General features: G+C 35.0%; 1 protein-coding gene across 4 annotated transcripts in view; it reads left to right on the top strand.

The window, feature by feature from the left end:
- WDR11 (WD repeat domain 11) overlaps positions 1-19,816 on the top strand; it is a 47,247-nt gene that overhangs the window by 14,139 nt on the left and 13,292 nt on the right. Inside the window, exons 7-18 of one of the 4 annotated variants that reach the window (XM_075504430.1) lie at positions 293-407; positions 1,367-1,562; positions 3,473-3,576; positions 4,748-4,924; positions 6,754-6,838; positions 12,200-12,306; positions 15,268-15,343; positions 16,854-16,962; positions 17,289-17,413; positions 17,841-17,988; positions 18,838-18,944; positions 19,378-19,492. In XM_075504430.1, coding sequence (XP_075360545.1) covers positions 293-407; positions 1,367-1,562; positions 3,473-3,576; positions 4,748-4,924; positions 6,754-6,838; positions 12,200-12,306; positions 15,268-15,343; positions 16,854-16,962; positions 17,289-17,413; positions 17,841-17,988; positions 18,838-18,944; positions 19,378-19,492 — 1,464 coding nt within the window. Of the gene's footprint in view, positions 1-292; positions 408-1,366; positions 1,563-3,472; positions 3,577-4,744; positions 4,925-6,753; positions 6,839-12,199; positions 12,307-15,267; positions 15,344-16,853; positions 16,963-17,288; positions 17,414-17,840; positions 17,989-18,837; positions 18,945-19,377; positions 19,493-19,816 lie in introns of all 4 variants that reach the window. The other 3 variants (XM_075504429.1, XM_075504428.1, XM_075504427.1) reach the window with 3 other exon arrangements.

Raw genomic sequence — 19,816 nt, 5'->3', positions numbered from 1 at the left:
TTAAAGTGATAGCTAAAAATAATATATATGAGTACATTAATGTTTAGGGGGGAAAAAAAAACCAACCCAAACCAGCAAACAGTTAAAACAAAAATTTTCAATGAATTTCTCAAATTATTTGACTTCCTTAGTCACATTCTTAGTCACAAGTACTGTAGCTAAAGAAATTCATTGAAGTGTTACATTAATGGTAACATTTTTAGTGACTTACTTATACATCAGGATACATCAGTGTACTTTGCAAAGGATGAAATGTTAATAACCCAATATAATGTGGTATCTCTTTATGTAGGTAATTCCTTGTTTTCAGCGTGATGGGTTATTTTGCCTACATGAAAACGGTTGTATAACTTTAAGAGTTCGCAGATCTAACTGCAGTGTAACTGGAACCCCAAATGAAGAGCCAGGTAAGTTTTGTGTCAAAAATGTCCAGAAATGAACTTTTGTGTTAAAGTATTAATTAAAATGCCTCAATACTAACCATCATGCCTCATACAGGATGGTGAATTACAGCCCTTCTAGTGTTTTTTTTTCTTATACATTAAATTTAAATTTATGCTGCATTCTCCCAAAATTGTTTTTGACTTCCCTGAAATTTAGTGCAAAATAAGATATTAATATCCTGACAATCCTTTTATCACTAAATAATACGTTAATTATGAAGTGGCTTAACAGTCACATATACAGGAAAGTTTTAGATAAAATATGATTAGTTTATTCTTTTATCTTTAAGAAAAAACATATTTTTCAGGCAAACACAAGGTTTTGGAAATAATTTGGTCAATTGGAAGAACTGATTTTAGAACTAAGACACTGGCTTAAATTTAGATTAAAATATAAATTATTAAACCTTTGTCTCTTATGAAATGTTACAAAGAATGGCCTTTTAAATATAATGGAGGAGACTAGAAAAAGAAGGGAAAACATAGTTCTGTAAATGTAGGTAAGTGATTTTTTTGGTTAGAGTTTGTTTTGTTTGTTTTGGCTTTGGCAGTTTGGTAATTTCTAGTGAGCTACATTACTTGCTTCCAGGTTTGCCAATAAACCAAATGAGTTTTGGATTGTGGAGAGCAGATGCACTTTCTGCCCAGATATGAAACAGTAATTTTTCAGGTTTTGCAAGATTCATGTGGAGTAAGATATTTTAAAGACAAAGTTACATTTTAGAGAACTTTTCAAAGCTGTGTTGTATACAGCAAGATCAACAGTGTATTATTTTTGATTATTTTTCCTAATTGTTGCACAGGAAGCATGTGGATTTCAACCTAAGAGCTCAGTCATTCTGCAAATTTACCTCTGTTGATTGATCACATCGTATGTTTTCCATTCTAATTGTTTGTCCTCTGTGGGGACATTGATGTTACAGATCCAGACCCTGTTCAGGAGCTGATTTATGATTTAAGAAGTCAGTGTGATGCAATCAGGGTAACAAAAACAGTTCGACCCTTCAGTATGGTGTGTTGCCCAGTGAATGAGAATTCTGCAGCTCTCATAGTCAGTGATGGCAGGGTAATGATCTGGGAATTAAAATCCAGTATTTCTGGCAGAAATGTGCGTAACAGGTAATGGGATTTATTTTTCTTATCAAAGCTTCCATTACATTTACAAGTGGCATGTAGTATTTAATTATATTCTAAAAGCAACAGTGATGTCCTTGTGTGTATGGTAGTGTGACATGTGCCATACATGTGTATGAATGAAAGGAAGAGGAACAAAACATATAATCCAAATAGATTAGTTCCCTTGCTTTGGGAAAGTGAAGGAACTGTATTTACTCTTCTTTCTTTAAAAAATAATTCCATACTAAATGGTTGGAATATAGAAACAAAAGATAGAAATGAATATTGACATTGTTTTGGGGGAACATTTTCTTCTCATTTGGCTTTCTTCAGACTATATAATTTTCTTCAGGAATGAATCCCTCGCTTTCAATCACATGAAAGCACTGCAAAATGAGTCTGGAAAGGACTACATTTTTAGCAGTGGAAAGGTTTTATGCTAGATTTGTGTGAATTTGCCACAGAGCAATATAAGGCCGCACAGCAGGTGGCTGGAATATGGTGGTATAAACAATATTTTTATTTACAAAGCCTTTTGAGCAGTCTCTAAAAATACTATATGAAGTAGTATAGTTATTTAAACATTCAGTGTATTAAGGTCATTCTGCTGCAATAAACCTTTAAAGTACTATTGAATGAAATAAATAACTTACTGCCATAAAAGAAATACAGAATTCTTAGCACTCTTTTACATGTCAGATGTACCAGATTTTCAATATAGATCCTTTTGTTGTTCATCAATGATTTAATGTTTTTATTCTTGGTGTTCCCATAAATACTGTTAGGTGGATTCTTCATGATGCATATCCAAGAGAGCCGTTTAGGATCCATATGTTGCTGGGTTTTACTTCATGGATTCTTAGGCTCATTTCCAAAACATTGATTTTTGTCATTATTAAATAACCAGGAAAAATGTAGTAATAATAATAATATAAGAACCACTGAGCCTGGAGGATTCTGGATATGGTTGGATTGTACTGAAAAGTAAAGCATATTTCTAGTTGGCACAGAGTCTTTAAGGGATTTTGAAGGAGTCTTTCTCCATTAGCTCTTGATCCTGCTGGATTTGATGGTCTTAATTAAAATTGGAACTCAAAGTCTCTTGAAGTGAGATTTTAAAGAAAAAGGCTTTGTACATGCCTTAAACTGCATTTTTGCGTACGGCTGGGTGCAGTCAGTGGCCTTTGTTCTTTGCTTATGACATAGACCTGTCCTCAGCCCAGCAAGATATGATTGCCCAGGCTGCAGGGGCTGTTTGAGTCCCTTTTAGATGGAGATCATGCTGGAACCTGGTCACAGTCATTGGGGAGAAAATAACACAAAAACCTGATGCATAGATATCTCACAAGACTGTAAACATAGGTAATACTGTAAGTTTCTGCTGTAGCTTTGGGCATGCAGAGGCAGTTGTGTTTCATACGCTTAGGTGAGAGGCATGGGTTCAGTTATGGGTTTTGTCACCTGGAACCTGTATAAGAAGTTTATATAGGTTAACAAAAACTGTTCCCCAGGTTTGGGAATCTGTTCTTAAACGTTGAAATAGTTATAATTGTTCCTTAGATGTATTCATTAACATAGCTCTACATATTGATACACAATATATTTAAAAGCTTCCATTCAATGCTTGTGTACACTTCAGAACAAGGGATACATCTGTCTGTTTTTCTGTTACTTGTAAATATCTCTGTAAGGAAGTTTAAAGTTATTTTAAATTTTGTACATTTTTGTGTGCATTGTCTCCTAGTAGAGTTGTTCATGGAAGTTGATGTTGGGAATAATTTTCTCAAAATACCCTGCAACTAGTAAGTGGTAGGAATACTGAAAGAACAACCTGGGGAAAAAACCAAAATCGAGGGCCTAAGTCAACAGGTGGTCCAGTTTGTGTTAGGAACTTGTTTTCATTTCTTTTACAGCAGTTCAAGTGCATCACCTCTGTATTCCCCGGTCTCATTCTGTGGAATTCCTGTAGGAGCATTCCAAAATAAACTTCCAGACCTCTCATTAGACAACATGATTGGTAAGAATTTCTTTCACTAATATTACTGCTACTCATTTCTAGGATTTTTGAATCATCATACATGAGCTTAGCTTACTTGAGAACTACATTTGTTAGAATTATTTTTTATGCAATTTAAGTAGTAATTCTGAAGGAAAAGAATTCCTGTTTGCTAAAGGAATTATCAAATTAATCTTTTTGAGGATTTTATGTTGAGGACCAATGTTCAAAGTTCATTTTCTCTGAGGAAAAAAAAGTAATTTAAAAAGGACTTTGGCCAAAACTTCATTTTTTAAAAGTGATCTTAAACGGATGAAGACAATTTATCTGACACATCCATCTTTGTGAAATCTAGATAGCAACCAACACTTCAGTATTGAGAAATGTTCCATAAAGATGGTTACCTTTATGTTTTAAAACTATTTTTTATTGGAAAAGCAACGAGTGCTGCTCAGAGATACAAAGGTGCAGATTTGAATTTGGTTTGGTAAAAGTTGGCTATACCGTTAGGTGCAGGCAGCTTACCACTGTGGGAGGTTCTTTTGCACTTTCTCTCATGTGTTTAAAGACGGCATTTAGAGCATGATTTTTCTCTTATCTGTATTTCTGTAGTCATTGATATCATAGCTATTGCTATTTTGTACCTTACATAGCTCAGACAGGCCAAGCTGACTGCAGAAGGTATACAGCAGTGGAATTATATCTTTTTTGTGCCCATCTTTATTGTTGTATCTGAGCAAATTCACTGTATTTCTAGCAGTGGATTGCACTCAGTTTTTACTGTTTGGAGTTATACCTCCCTAAGTCTTTGAATTGGTCTAATAATTTTAAAATATTTGTAACTAAGTTTAAAAAAAACAGAAGGAGAAAAAAAATAGAAACTACCTTTGAATTCTGGAAGAAGACTGAAATGGTTGGACTTACTTTTTTTTTTTCCTCTCCTCTTCCTTCCTTCCCCCCCCCACCTTCCTTCTTAGTGTTAGGAAAGAAAGCTAGTATTGTAGAAATTAGGTGAAGTGCAGTCTTCCAAAAAGTTTTATCATACAGAGTTCAACAGGAAGGAATGCTTCTTTAAATAAACATTGTTAACATATATGTTAGGTTATTTGTAATTTTTATTTTATAAACTCCTGTGTCTGATAACTTCTTGTTATTTAATTTAATACTAACAAGAGCTTTCATTGTTAAGCAGGGCAAAGCACAATTGCTGGAGAAGAACAGTTAAAAAGTTCTTTTCTGCAAGAAGTGCACCTCAAATTTCTGCTGACTGGACTTCTTTCAGGACTTCCTTTGCCTCCGTTTGCTATCCGCATGTGCCCACCTCTTACGACAAAAAACATTAAACAGTATGAGCCAATCCTTGCTGTTGGTAAGTATCTTGAATTGTTTATTGGTTGCTCTGAAAATATTAAATTCTAGATTAAAGACAAATATAGTTACTAATACAGAAAAAATTCTATTTTTTGATCCTATGTAACTCATCACAACTAGCGACCCTTGTATTAGTTTGCATCCACGATAGTCTTTGAATTCTTTTTTTACTGCCTTGGGTTTAGATATTGCTACCTGAAAAATTGCAGTATATTAGCAGGGTTGTATTTATCCTTTATTTACTATGATATTGGTCCGTTGATAAGCTTAGCATTTTACGTGCTACTCTCACTTCATTCTAAATATCACTAAATACGGACTTCTGCAGCACTGCATTCCTAGAATAACTGAATTAACCTAACAGGGACTATACTTTTGTTATAATGCAAGTACCTAAAAATACACTTAAAGCATGTTATTTTACCTGAATGAATCTAGTCTGTCTTATTACAAATGTAGTTAACTTATCTAGATGTTACAATACTTTCCAGTGAACACCTGATTTATTAACTCTGAGTTCTTCCTATTTAAATCTGATTTTTCTGGCATGCTCTTTCCAACCACATCAGGGATTTCACAATGTATCCCACACAGGTTGCTGTCTTTCTTTGCAGTCAGTGGACTGGAACAGTAGACACACAGATGCTGTAATTTAAAGATTGTAGTAGGTTGTAAAATTAGACCTCCAGATTTGGTTTGTTCAAATGTGCTCTTGGTATATCTAAGATACTAGTTGATTCTCGGCTGCCCTGTCAGGGCTGTGCCTGTCACAAGTCAGACTTTGGAGTTTTTTGTTATTCTTAAGGTTGCCTGTGCTGTAGAGCCTTAGGTTTTTGGACGGGGCGGTGGGGGGGGATTGGGAAGGTGAATGTTACACAGGAGCTTACAAAGAGGATCTCGCTCCACTAATGAAAATGCCATAATAATGCATGTATGTATGTGTGCAGTTCTTGTAATACTTTTATTATTACTGAGCTAAAAGTACCATCAATAGTTGTGCTCTAAAATGTAGGCAAGCTATCATTACATGATGTGATGCTACTAAAATGTAACTTTTGATTTTATACAAGCTGTAGCTGTTAAAACAGGTGAAATACAAAGATGAGGAAACTAATAGGTAGGTATAAAGTGTATTTACAGCAAGGTCTACAGCATTGTAGACTTAAGGTACCTGAATGGCTCTTTAGGTATCCATTGTTGTATTTAATAAAGTTGATATAAGTATAAAGAAAAAAGAGAAGAACAAGTAAGTCTTCCCAGTGTGTAACAGAAAATTGTAACTTCCAATGTTTCAGAAGGTTTTTGATCTAATTGAAGCTAATAGCTACAAAGTTATTGATTTGTAATTTGAAAGAGGTCACTATTTCAGGGATGAGAAAGCAGAATTGCTTTAATGATTTGGTAAAATCTACCCATGATTCTCCCCTGGGATTATTGGTGGATAACAATTAGTACTCTTCCTTGAGGCATTTACTCATCTTGAGTAATCAAAACAAAAAGAAACATTCCTTTCTCCTGCAGCTGGGTATGTTCTGAAAATGCAAGAAGAATGAACAGATTTTCTACAGGGCTCTACAAGTGGGTTCAGGAAAATGTCTTGATCCAAATGGATTTCACTGGCTGCAGAGAACCTTGGAGGGTTTAATATTTGGGGTTTAAGCACTAGAAATCAAAATACCTTTTCTAAAATTGTAAAATATAAGTTACAGTTGTTTTTAAAAAAAAAAAAAAGAAAGATAAATAGCTGTAAATCCTGCATTTGCACTAAAGTATGGAAGAGAAGAATAAAACGAGTCTATGTGTATATTTTTAAATCACTCTTTATAGGTACAAGTAATGGCTCTGTCCTGGTGTTTCATCTTACAAGCGGACTCTTACACAAGGAGTTAAGCATCCATTCCTGTGAAGTCAAGTAAGATTTTAGTTTTAATTCCTACTATAATCCTTCTGGGAGACAAATATTAAAACATCTAACTAACGTTGTACCGGCAAAGTGGGTGTCTTGTTTCACTGTTAATGACGGTCAAGAAAGTTGCCTGTTGAGTAGTCTACCTTAACGTTATCTTTGCTATGCATAAGCAGTAACACACTGTCAAAATCAGAGTGAAAATTACATTGAACTAAATATTTGAATTGTATCTGTGCCTGCTGATCTAGGATGCATATCAACTACTTCCAGTTTCTTCAGTGCATTGTAATACAAAGAAGTCTTTTTAGGACAAGAAACTTTATTACAGTGTCTTATTTATCTAACTGTCGTGACTCACAGATTGTGTCCTTTGAAATAATTCTGTTTTGTACGCCAAGGTTTATTTACTTTGCCCCCTTAGGGCTGAAATTGCTATTGAGACAGTTCTAGTCCTAACTGAAGTAAAAATAATTTTATCCTTAAAAGATTTTAAAGACCAAATACAGGACTCAGTATTTATCCATCCTAAGTAAGGAACAGAGTAAGTTTTAAAGCTGTTGTACTGTGTGGTTGTGTGTACACAATGGCATAACTTTTTGGATAAATAATGGCAATGATATTCAAGATGGTGCTGGCTGGATACATATTTCTAGACAGATTTAAGCATGGAAAATGGATATTTTATTTTTAGTAGTAATATTAGTAAAAATTTGTACCATAGTTGTGGCATGAAGCCTTCATCAGGGTTAGGTGTTCACTTTACTGTTCATTTAACAAAAAGATAAGAAAAGTATAGATGTCTAAGAATAGATAATTCTGAGCTCATTATGTAAACCTGCTTTGAATCTACCACCAAAATCACGTAAGTATATTTACATTTGTGGTGTGATTAGTAGGCACTGTAAGAATAGAATTTCCCTTTCTGTTCTAAACCATTTGAGTTTTTTTGTTTCATACCATTAACTACTTAGAAAATTATTTTCATTTTATGTTCTGTTATGCAGCACAAAAGAATCCTGCTTTTTTTCTCATTAAGGTGGTTATAGAATTCAAAATTGAAACCACTACTAACATTTCACAGATTAAAGAAACAAACAAAAAAAATAAAGATGGGGAGACAGGAGGAAATACGCTTTTGAAAAAATATTTCTTTATCTTTTATTTAGGCTTCGTGTATTATTGGAAATATTGTTAGTTTGGGATGTGAAAACTTTGCAAAGGTTTTGCAACTTTTGAATACATTGTCTTTCTAGGAACTGTCCTTGCACAAATGGTATTTTTAGAACAAAATTAAAATGATTGTGAATTTTGTTTAGTCATAACCAGTTACCTGGGTAAGTTTTTTTAAATATTTGTTTTAATTTCCTCAGTCCCGCTCTTAATGGTCTGAGTGACTTTCTGCATAATTTTTATAAGTTCAATGGAATGCTTTAAGCAATGTAGAATAAGGCACAGTAATTTTTTTTTTTAATTAATATTCATGGAGTGCAACACTTTTTCTTTCAGTGGGAATTCTTACTTTACCTCTAAAATGCAGATAGATTGGATAATGCCTCTATCTCAGTTTTAACTGAAAATACACCTTCAGGGAACACCATTATTTTCGTATGTAATTGAGAATACCCTAAAATTGTAACTCAAGGCCGGCAAAGTTTTCAGTGCCTTGTAAGTTTAAGAGAATGTAATAAAACTAAGGTCTTTGGAATGGCAACTGTCCTTTACGTATCAACTGTGCTAAAATAATGGCCACTGAGTTGTCTAGGTGCTAGCAATTGACTTTTTTTTTGAGATTAAAGTGTTCTTTTTAGAAGCTACATATGTAGTCACGTGCTGATTTTTTTTTAAATTATTTGTAAACTTTGCAGTTCTGTATTGTGATTAGGAGTAGGGCGAATTGTTTTTCTGTCGTCCATTTAAGACAGTTCATACTCGTGAGTAACCTTGAATATTCATTTTGTCCGTGATTATAACTTAGCTATTTCACTATTTGTTTAGAATTATGTGAGTAAATACTTCTCCTTTGAGTTTAATTTGGTTTTTATTAGGAGACCGAGGCAAGAAGCAGCAGAAATGCTTCAGAGCACACAGAGAGGAAAAGTCAATCAGGCTACTGCTAGGAGTGTAAGTGAGGAGAAAAAACAGAGGGAGACTGTAGCATGTGTGCTGGCTGAAAGAAGCTGTGAGCAGGAGGTCAGTCTTCTCCCTTCAGGATACAGAGAAAAATGCAATTAATTCTTATTACTATGAGGAATTAGAAGAACCATGAAATAACTAAGTCTGATACCTGTTCTGTCTTTGAAGTGGAGCAATCTAAGCTATTGTGGTAAGATAGATGATAATACATCTTCAATGCAGAGGAGAATATTTTTGAGACATGTAAATAAAATGCCTGCAACGTAGCTTCTAGTTCAGTGAAAGTGGTGCATTGGCAATGCCTCTTACTGCTACTTTTGCTGCTTCTGATAGATAGATAACTATGACTAGAGCAGCGCTTCTCATTCTTTTTCACTGAAGCTCAGCAAGTTCAAGGTTGCAACAGCTTTATTTTTTAAAATGAAAATCTCACTGACTGTAACAAGAATGTGTATGGCCTGCAGGCAAAACTTGAAAATTACTGCATTACATCCAAGTTTTAGCAGTTGAATTTAAGCTGACTCCCCTCTGGGAGACTGCTTTGCAAATATTCATCACCTTCTTAAAAAAACTTCCCTCACGTAGAGAAAGATGAATGAAAATACCTACCACTTCTGCCATATGGGTGTTGGTGTGCCAGATTTATTTCTGCGCATTAGTAAATATGCGTTGCCTGACAAGTGTAAGCAGTGTTGCAATAAAATCCTGTGTATTCAGAATTGAATTCTGAAGTCTTCATTACAGGATGTACAATTATCTCAGATGGACCATGTTCAGCACTTAATTGTAATTTCTTTTTCTTAACCTTCCTCCTCTTAAAAAGGAAAAACTTGTTCCATTGCTGATGTTCACTTTTGGACATGTAGACCATGCAAATACTTTTGAAGTACAAGGAAAATTCTTTTTAAATAATAAAATTTGAGGCTGAGAGTATTTTCTGATAATGTGATTGAGGTTTTAATACAGTTTTCTTTAAGATACGGTTTTATTTCCAATTTTACCTTTCTCTTTTTCTTACAATTCTTATAATTAATTTGAGTAGCAGCTGCCTTGTCATAAAGTCACAACAATCCATTCCCAACTAGCAAAGTCATTTGTGTTTGTATCCGCTTCAGTACACTCTGTAATTTGTTTGCATTGGAAACATTACTCAAAACAACTGAATCTTACCCCTGAAGTAACTGAGGCAAGTTGAATGTATAGAATCCCAGAATTTCATATTTTAAGAGTGGCTTCAGTCTGAGAAATAGTTTACAGCTGAATGTAACCCTTAATTCTAGTAGACAAAGATGTCTTTTATTAGGGTATTTTGCAAATGGAGATATTTCAATACGGAAGGCATTACTTGTTCCCTTCATTAAAACTTGAACCACTGTCTTCAGATTCTCAATTTACATGTATGACAATAAAAAAAATTATATTGTTTCAGGTGCAAGCATTTAGCTAAGCTAAGGTTTCCTTTTGATTATGAGTGTCTTGGGTTTCTCTAGATTTTTATGGGTATTGACAGATGGCCAGCCGGCAGCAAAGAAAAAGGACTTGTCCTGTTAAATCTGAGCTGATGAAAGAAGTATAGAAAATGCTTCAGGTCTTTGAACGAGAACAGTGAATAACTACTGGCAATAACAATGCCTTACGAGTATCCTGTGCTTTTTCCAAAAAACATAGTAAAATAATAGAGAAAAATTAGAAGGGCGTCAGAACTCATATTTCTTCCATTTCAGAAAGCTCCCTGTATTTACAACCCTTCAGAGACTTGCAATGTCACACATTATTGCAGTTGCAGATTTCTGTTCAATCATTCCTGTAATGTTTCAATTAATAATTGAGTATTACTCATTTTGATTGAAATTATTGATTGAACTTTTATAGGTCCTGGTGGGAAAAGGACTGGGTCCTAAATTTTTAACTTTACTTGAGGACATAGGAATAAAGCTTCCCATTTTTTTAAAGCTTGTACTAAAAAAAATAAAGATAAATATGGCTGTAACTTGTATGTGCAAAATATTATGGGAGTGCTTTTTGCTTTCACCCATCTACATTGCGTTTAGGAAACTTCTACTTAATACAGTGTGAGTTGGATTTACTGACAGTAAATCATAAATACTGTTATTTATCTTTCTCATATTTCACATGTATCCTTGCAGAACAGCCCATGATTTTACAATTGGTGCAACAGAAGACTTAGTTGTCCTGGAAGTAGTTCTTAAGTAGTCCGTTTGAAGGATTTGAGGAAAACCTAAATCCTTTTATCTGTGTTAAAATGAACTTGGGCATATGTATGTATTAGAACAGTCTCAATTTTCTTTTAGATTAGTTCCTTGATTTATTTCACAGATAAAGCACTCAGCTATTTATGCTGGCACAAAGTGTGAGTGGGAGATGGGGACGGGAGGAATATCTCGTTTTGGAACAGTACCACCTAGTACCACTTTCTATCCTTTTGTGGCCTGTGGTATATCTCAAGAATTTGCTTAGAATCCATATGTGCTGACAGTATGTTATATAGAGTGTAACTTTACATCCTTGCAAGACTTCAAGATAATTTGGTTTGTGGCTGCCTTGGCATAATCTAAAAGAGAAAAAACAAAAATCAGGTTTTCAGTTCTTGTGTGATTCTTTGAAATCTCTACAGGGCCTCTCTTATTCGATCATCTTTGTTTCTCCTCTCTCTGGACCGAAAGAATCACGTCTCCCCACACTGCTATCCATATGAATATTTTTCTCTTTCTGTATGCTGGCAAATTTGAGTTACCTGGTAGTTCTCCTCATCTGGTAAATCACTAATTTAGTGAGAGCAGTGATTTTAGTCCACTCCAGGGCTGAGGATCTGTGAGGGATTTTCACAGAAGTTACCAGTGTTTCTAACTGAAATTTTTATTTTAACCAAACAAGAACCAGTGTAGTCTGAAAAGAAAACTCTTCTTTAATTTAATTTGGTAACTTTATATTTACAGCTTAGTGGTAAATGCATAGCTTCTTTTTATGCTTAAATATAGTGTTTCCATAAAGCGTATACAATTACTTCTGTGCTGTTTTCAAATTGAAGAATATTTGTGAAAAAAAATTATTGTACTTCAGTCTGTTTTCATAGAATCATAGAATGGTTTGGGTTGGAAGGGACCTTTAAAGGTCATCTAGTCCAGCCCCCCTGCAATGAGCAGGGACGATATTTTCTAGCCATTCAAATATTTTGGCTAATATGCTCCATGTACTTTCTTCTGATGACAGGGGCATTGAGTGGATAAGCTTGACTGGATTTATTTCCTTTGCCACATCAACACCTAACAATCTGGGGCTGGTAAGGAATGAGCTGCAGCTGGTGGACCTACCAACAGGTTAGTATTTCCTGAGAAATCTGTATGAGAGGCTAACAGATTTGCTGGGGGGTGACAAACAGAAGTTCTTACTACTTTTTTTTTTTTTCTTCTGTTGTGATGACAAAATAAAATAAAGAGGAGTTTTAACTGGTTCTGCTCCTCTGTCCTTGTGAAACCACGTAATGTTTTCCATCTGGTAATCTACAGACAGACTTGCAACAACACCTTTGTAGAGATGTCTGTGGCTTGGACTTATTAAAAGAATGAATATGTGTCAGCAGGAGGTTTAGGAGCATTCACAGAGCATGGGTATTAGTGGTGTATCTTGTTCACAAAATGCATATATTTCCAAACGTGTTTTGTCACAGTCTACTGTCCTGGTTTCAGATGAGATAGAGTTAATTTTCTTCGTAGTGGCTGGTATGGGGCTATGTTTTGGATTTGTGCTGAAGACAGTGTTGATAATACAGAGATGTTTTAGTTGTTGCTGCACTGGTCAAGGACTTTTCAGCTTCCCGTGCTCTGCCAGGTGCAGAAGCTGGAAGCTTCTGAAGCGGAAGCGGAAGCGTGGTGCAACTGCAGAAGCGGAAGCGTGGTGCAACCGCAGAAGCGGAAGCGTGGTGCAACTAAGCACCACGCAGCCGCTCGCTCACTCCCCCTCGGTGGGATGGGGGAGAGAATCGGAAGAGCAAAAGTAAGAAAACTTGAGATAAAGACAGTTTAATAGGTAAAGCAAAAGCCACGCACACAAGCAAAGCAAAGTAAGGAATTAATTCACTACTTCCCATGGTCAGGCTGGTGTTCAGCCATCTCCAGGAAAGCAGGGCTCTATCACGCGTAACGGTTACTTGGGAAGACAAACGTCATCACTCCAAACGTCCCCCCTTCCTTCTTCTTCCCCAGCTTTATATACTGAGCATGACGTCATATGGTATGGAATAGCCCTTTGGTCAGTTTGGATCAACTGTCCTGGCTGTGCCCCCTCCCAGCTTCTTCTGCACCCGGCAGAGCATGGGGAGCTGAAAAGTCCTTGACCAGTGCAGCAACAACTAAAACATCTCTGTATTATCAACACTGTCTTCAGCACAAATCCAAAACATAGCCCCATACCAGCCACTATAAAGAAAATTAACTCTATCTCAGCTGAAACCAGGACATCTACACCCATTGTTTCATATGCGCCTGAAGTAGTGTTGAACCATTTATTGTGGTTTGTATCAGCAACAGATAATTTTTCAAGGTAGGCCAGATGCGTGGCCAGAATTTGAGTGTGTGTATGAACGTAAAATGGATATTTTAATAATGAAATTGGATACTTTTATAAATAATTGGAAGGGTTAAAAAATAAAAAAACTTTTCAAAAAATACAGTTGATAGCAAAACTAACAGTCAGATTATGTGTGTTTTTCAACTACTCTGGCCTTATAATGGATGACAAATATATTTGTGACTGAGTTCAATATTTGCACAATACTAGGAGGTATAATTTGTAAGATTAGACAGCCCAAAATAGGAAGCACTTCAATAATTTTAATTTATTTTTGAATGGGAAAACCTGGAGCCATTTAATTTTGAATTGAAGAGCCTGAATCTTGTAACGCATGGCTAATAATGAATGCTTTATGTAGCATAAAGTGTTTTTTTAATTTTTTTTTAAGCTTATGGAAAAGGCTCAATTTTTGTATTTACAGGGTGCTGCACAAAGAGGCTATTCTTTTAACATAACAATATTGAATTTTTTTTCGTGATAATGGCTTTTGTTCATTTGTTTAAAATCGGAATAGAAAAGATATGTACTTTGTAAAATTAATTTAATGTAAAATGGGATTTTGGTTTTTCACTCAGCTTGTAAATCAGTATTGAAACATTTATAAATATAAGTGATAAGTCTCAGTATTTCTGCAGGCAACCAGGTTCCAAGTAAATGTAAATACCTGACACCTTAGTATATGTTTTGCTCAAAAAAAATGTTACTTTTCCTCTTTTAAAACTTAAAAGAAAGGCATAGCTACTTAACTGTTTGATCGTTGGGTCTTCCATCACTAATTAGCCCAACTTTCTATTTTAGTTCTAGGAAAGCTGTGCTTATTTGTGTTTACTTCATGAACACTTTGACAAAATTCTCATTTACATTTCTGAACAACAATAAGGAAGAAAATTCCTAGGGTGTTTGATCACTAATGAAGAAAATCGAGCTGGAAGGTTTCCTGTAGCCTGACCTCTGACATAAGAGCTCTAACTAGCATTGTTGATAACTAGATTTATTCACATAATTGGCATAAGATAAGTAATTTAGCTATGAGTGGCCACAAGAGTGGCTACAGTTTGAAAACTTGAACTTTCCTTAAAAGCTAAGGAGAATGAAACTGGCATAGGAGATCATTATTTATTTTAGTGATATGTATAACACCTTTAATTCTGCAACACTTTGTACAGGTGGGTGAAAATTTTGTTGGGGAAAGGATTATAAGTTCTTAGGGTTTATTCTTTTAGCTGGAAAGAAAGAGAGAATGGTTCTGCTAAGTGTAGAATGAATTAGTACTTCACCGTGGAAATACTTTCAGGCAGTTTATGGCAGAGTTAATTTCTCTTACAAAACTTGAAATCTACTCATGAATTTCCTCCTTGGGGAACTGAGAGTATATCTCATTGGCTTTGAGTGGAAAATAATAACTCTTTGAAGTCTCTCTCTATATTTATGTAACGCTGATGATACATCAGTTTCAGTAGTTGTGCTCTGGAAGCCAGTCAGGTATTATATTAGACAGTAGAGTTTACATGATATTTAGTCTTTTGAAATACAGTAAAACTTCGACAGTGACAAGAGTAATGTAAGATACAGCAGGTTACTTGGAGGTGTTCTACTTTAGTTTGTAACCTATTTCTGCTAACAAACAGAATAGTTTATAAACTGTTTCTATATTTCTATTTTAGTTTAGTAACTATTTGTGTTTTTCCCCATGCCATTTTGTATTCCAGGCAGGAGCATTGCGTTTCGTGGGGAGCGAGGCAATGACGAGCCAGCTATTGAAATGGTGAAGGTGTCTCATTTGAAGTGAGTAGATTAGCCTTGTGAAGTTTATAAATTTTACTGTACTGCATGAAGATCCTCATGAATTAATAGAAATAATAGAAATTCCAGGAAAAAAACACTCCAGAGAGTATAGAAAAACGTGCAACAGCATCAGGAGAAAAATACTTCAGAATATTAGTTCAAAGTGCAAAAGTAGTGAATGTTTCTGTGGTTGACTTTTTCATTTCAGGATCCAATCACATTGCAAGATCAGTCGTTAATATTTTAGTTCTTTTAAGAATTGTGTTCACTGAATGGACATTTTGATGACATTAGGGAGAAGAAAAGTGCTGAACAATTTTTGTCAGCTTTGACTATGTTATGAGTTAATTTCTATAACTTCAGCCTTACTTAAAGCTAGAAGATTGGCATTAAAGTTGGCATGATTTTTCACGTGTTTATGAATTTTTCTAAGTCTGTATTTCACACCTTTATAATAATTGTCTACTGGAAAACCAAATGTGAGGTATAGTTATTTGAGAAGTCAGCTGATAAATGACTATATTGTTTACCATCAAATCCTGCTTATTATGAGATCAGGCCTGTGACAGGAGGCCCTGGTCTTTATAGTATCAAAAATAATAACAGTAGTACTCTGTGAGATTACTTTACTTTCCTGTGTAAATGAAATTAAAGTAGTGTTGAATTTTATAAGGCCTTGTCTCTAAATTTTAAAAGTTTTTTTTCTCTACAGTGGAGGAAAAAAAATTAATGTTCTCTAGCTTGCATAGGAATATTTTCAGAAGTATGTACATGTTGCGGAGAATTTGGAAGAGTAGAACCATATAATGGTCTTATTAATACACTAAGAATTAAGAACAGCTGTGGGCTTAGATTAAAAGACTAGAATGTTAAGTGAGAACAAGAAAGGATAGTTCATTTGAATAGAGATTAATGCAGTTGAGAAGAGTACATACAGCTGCAGAGCCTCTCTCTGTATTTTCAAGTTACGTGTGAAAAGTGGTAGATTGAAAGTGTTTTACTCATCTAGCTCCACAGATGAAAGGTCTGAAGACATGACTGACAAATGGTTTAGTGTAAGAGGATTTTATGTTCATTTATCACTGGATTAGGGAAGTGGCATGCATCTGGAGTAGAGAAAAAAATCTGTCCAACCTACAGTCTTGGTATGTCTTTCTGGTATCTTGTGCAGTCATCAGCTCGGGCTGGATATGTCTAAATTAGAGGTGCTGCTGCTTTCTCTGAATTACTTCCCTTGTCTCCTTTACAGTAATTGAGCAGTACCACCTGACAGAAATTTCTAACTCTTTTAGCTTTGAAGGAGGACTTTTTTTCAGACACCCTTTTGCACCTCAGTAACTCAAGGAAATCACAAGCTTCAGAGTGGGATTTGAGCCAAATTAATTTACTCTGCTTCCTCTTAGTTTTTGAGGGTTTCCAAAGTGCTAATATGAACTACACGTGTGAAGTAAAATGCTCAAATTAAAATGGAATGATTACTTTTGATGTAGTAAATTCTTATTTGTTTTAGGCAGTATCTAGCTGTAGTATTTAAAGACAAACCACTGGAGATCTGGGATGTCAGAACATGCACTCTGCTCAGAGAAATGTCTAAAAACTTCCCTACAGCGACCGCTTTGGTAAGCAATAAAATCTGTCACTTACTGTTCATTAAATGGAGTATGTTGAGATAGTATAAAAATCTTATGAACAAGTTTGCAGCAAAACGTTACTGTATCTGTAGCATACAGATAAGTGCTTTCACTCCTCTGTTTTCATCTGTCATCAAATAGAGGAAAGAAAAAAGGAGATACTGGTGGAAAAATCTGGTCTGCTCCTTGGGTGATGGGGGGAGGTGTCATAGAAAGCAATCTTCATTGAAATCATTATAATTAACAGAAAAATCCCCATAAATTCAGGGAGTAAATGTTTGTCATTTCCATTTTTCCTGGACAATTTTTCACAGGAGTGGTCACCTTCTCATAACTTAAAAAGCCTGAGGAAGAAACAGTTAGCAGCCCGTGAGGCCATGGCCCGGCAGACGGTTGCATCAGATACTGAAGTTAGCAGTGTAGAATCTTCTGTTATCAGGTATTTCTGATTCTGATTTAATGCTATTCTGCATCAGTTGTTTTTCCACCGTGTGCCATTGTTCTACAGAAGAGAATATTTTGGAACTGATTCTTGAGTACGTACCAGGCAAACAACTTTATGGGCCTCCCTTTAGCTTTTAGATGTCAAAGTTTACTGCTGAATGAGAGAAACAGTGTACCTGTTTCTTTCAGATGTGTCTGTAGCAGTCCATTAGTTACCTGGTTCTTGAAGTAAAACTCTTATTTGCCCCCTGAACATAGCTGCAAGTGTATAAATGAGTTAACTGTTGCTTCTGGTAAATTGTTTTGAAGGAACAATTTACACGCATTTTTGTGCTGCTTCTGTGCGTTAGTTAGGGAGAAATTGCCTTGCAATTCTAACTTCAAAAAAGAAATACTTGTGTCTCATTGTGTTCTCTTTAAAGCTTGTTACAGGAAGCTGAAAGTAAATCAGAGCTGAGCCAGAACATTTCTGCCAGAGAGCACTTCGTGTTTACAGGTGCTGATGGGCAGGTTTATCATATCACAGTAGAAGGAAACTCAGTAAAAGACAGTGCAAGAATTCCTCCTGATGTGAGTTCCAATTTTCTATATCATTGATGCTTTAATTTTTTTCTTGGCTATGATTGCCAGAAAAAAATCAGGGATATGCATTGTAGTGGCAAGTGGTCATTAATGCAGTAGTTGAGATATGAAATAAAAGTTCCAGCTTCAAAAATGGTAGCAATTCTCTTTTCACATTCTTATAGTTCTTCTGCTGAAAACAATTTTGAAATAAATGATTTTTTTTACAAGTTAGAATCTTCATAGGCCCTGACTTGCTTTCTGAATAAATTATAGGACATATTTTTAAGAATTTTAGTAAAGCATATACAAAAAGCTTGAATAACAAAGAGGGTGTTATTGAAACATGTTTATGCACTGTTAATGGATTTTATCTTAAATCATAAGGAGGACTTGAGTGGGCCAGAGCACTCTTTTGTGAGTTTTGAGTTTGGGTTTTTTCCAGTTACTCTGAAGAACAACCTTTCTTTTTTTAGTTGTTCTTGAAGAGTTTGATAAATTTAACTTACAAATAGGAATTCTTTAATTTTGTTTCCTACTTTAGTATATGCTAGTATTGTGTTCAATGAGGTCTGTCATGTTGGTGTTTCCTTGCAACAAGAGACAGAGAAGTGATTTCCATTGCTTTAAACCCAAAATTTCTTACAAGGAAATGTCTTTTGAAGCATATTGAAGCAAATATGACTGACTTGATAAATGCTTATATTCAGTAGAATTGTTTCTGTTTTAACTGAGTAGAATTTGGTCTATCATGTCATATAATATTTTAAAAAAATTAAATACTAATGTTGAAATGTTTGTTCCTGTGTTTGGCTCTATTAATCACAAGATTTTATTCTGCTGCTTCAATATTTCCAGGGAAGTATGGGTAGCATTACATGTATTGCCTGGAAAGGGGATATCCTGGTTCTTGGAGACATTGATGGAAACTTAAACTTCTGGGATTTGAAAGCTAGAGTATCCAGGTATGAATGCAGTCTGATAAACATGAGCTAATGAGTGTTTGAGGGGAAAAATGCAAGTATTTTGAAATAAAATTTCAGAAAATGCCTACTGTGTTACAATTCTCTACGTTTCATCTTTTGTGTTTTCAGGTGGAGTAACATTTTGTCAAAGTTTTTAGAACAGCTAGATATCTTTCTCATGTTAAATCTGCAATGGCTTCCAATAAAATGTTAAGTATTGTAGTATTTATTTCAAGGATTTAATCTTTTTAGTTTTCATGATAGTTTGGATAGCCATTTGTGTATGTATATATATATGTGTGTATGTATATAAATACAGTTCTCCTTCTCAGTCTGTACAATATGATCTGCAACATTCATGGAAAGGATTTAACTTACCTACAATATTAGGTATAGAATGATTGATTCTAATCTTGTGCTTTTCTTTTCTTAGGGGGATTCCTACACACCGAAGCTGGGTGAAAAAGATACGTTTTGCCCCAGGGAAAGGAAATCAAAAACTTCTTGCAATGTACAACGATGGAGCAGAAATTTGGGATTCAAAAGAGGTAAGCGTCTGTTTAATATGTGCTTCTTTGCAAAATACACATATTACTTCCGAAAATCAGGATGAGTCAGGCATTAAGTTTTACTTAGTCATGACTTCTTGCTCACAGTTATATAATAAAGTTGTATGGCTTTTCTCAGAAGACTTTTAGTTCCTATAAAGCATTTTTAAGCTGTCATCAATGAAAAGAACCTTTCACTCATAAAGCTGACAATGTCTCTGAGGTACTCTTTGTCATTCTCTTGTAATGTTTTTGAGGCAGACATTAAAAATTTAAGGGGCAGTCCTCAATCTTAGAATTTAATCTGTGGACAAGAGAGTATTT

Source organism: Mycteria americana, chromosome 6 (assembly GCF_035582795.1).
Source record: "Mycteria americana isolate JAX WOST 10 ecotype Jacksonville Zoo and Gardens chromosome 6, USCA_MyAme_1.0, whole genome shotgun sequence".
Classification (NCBI taxonomy): domain Eukaryota; kingdom Metazoa; phylum Chordata; class Aves; order Ciconiiformes; family Ciconiidae; genus Mycteria; species Mycteria americana.
Note: the sequence above shows the minus strand (reverse complement) of the source record. Positions and strands in the feature narration are given on the sequence as shown.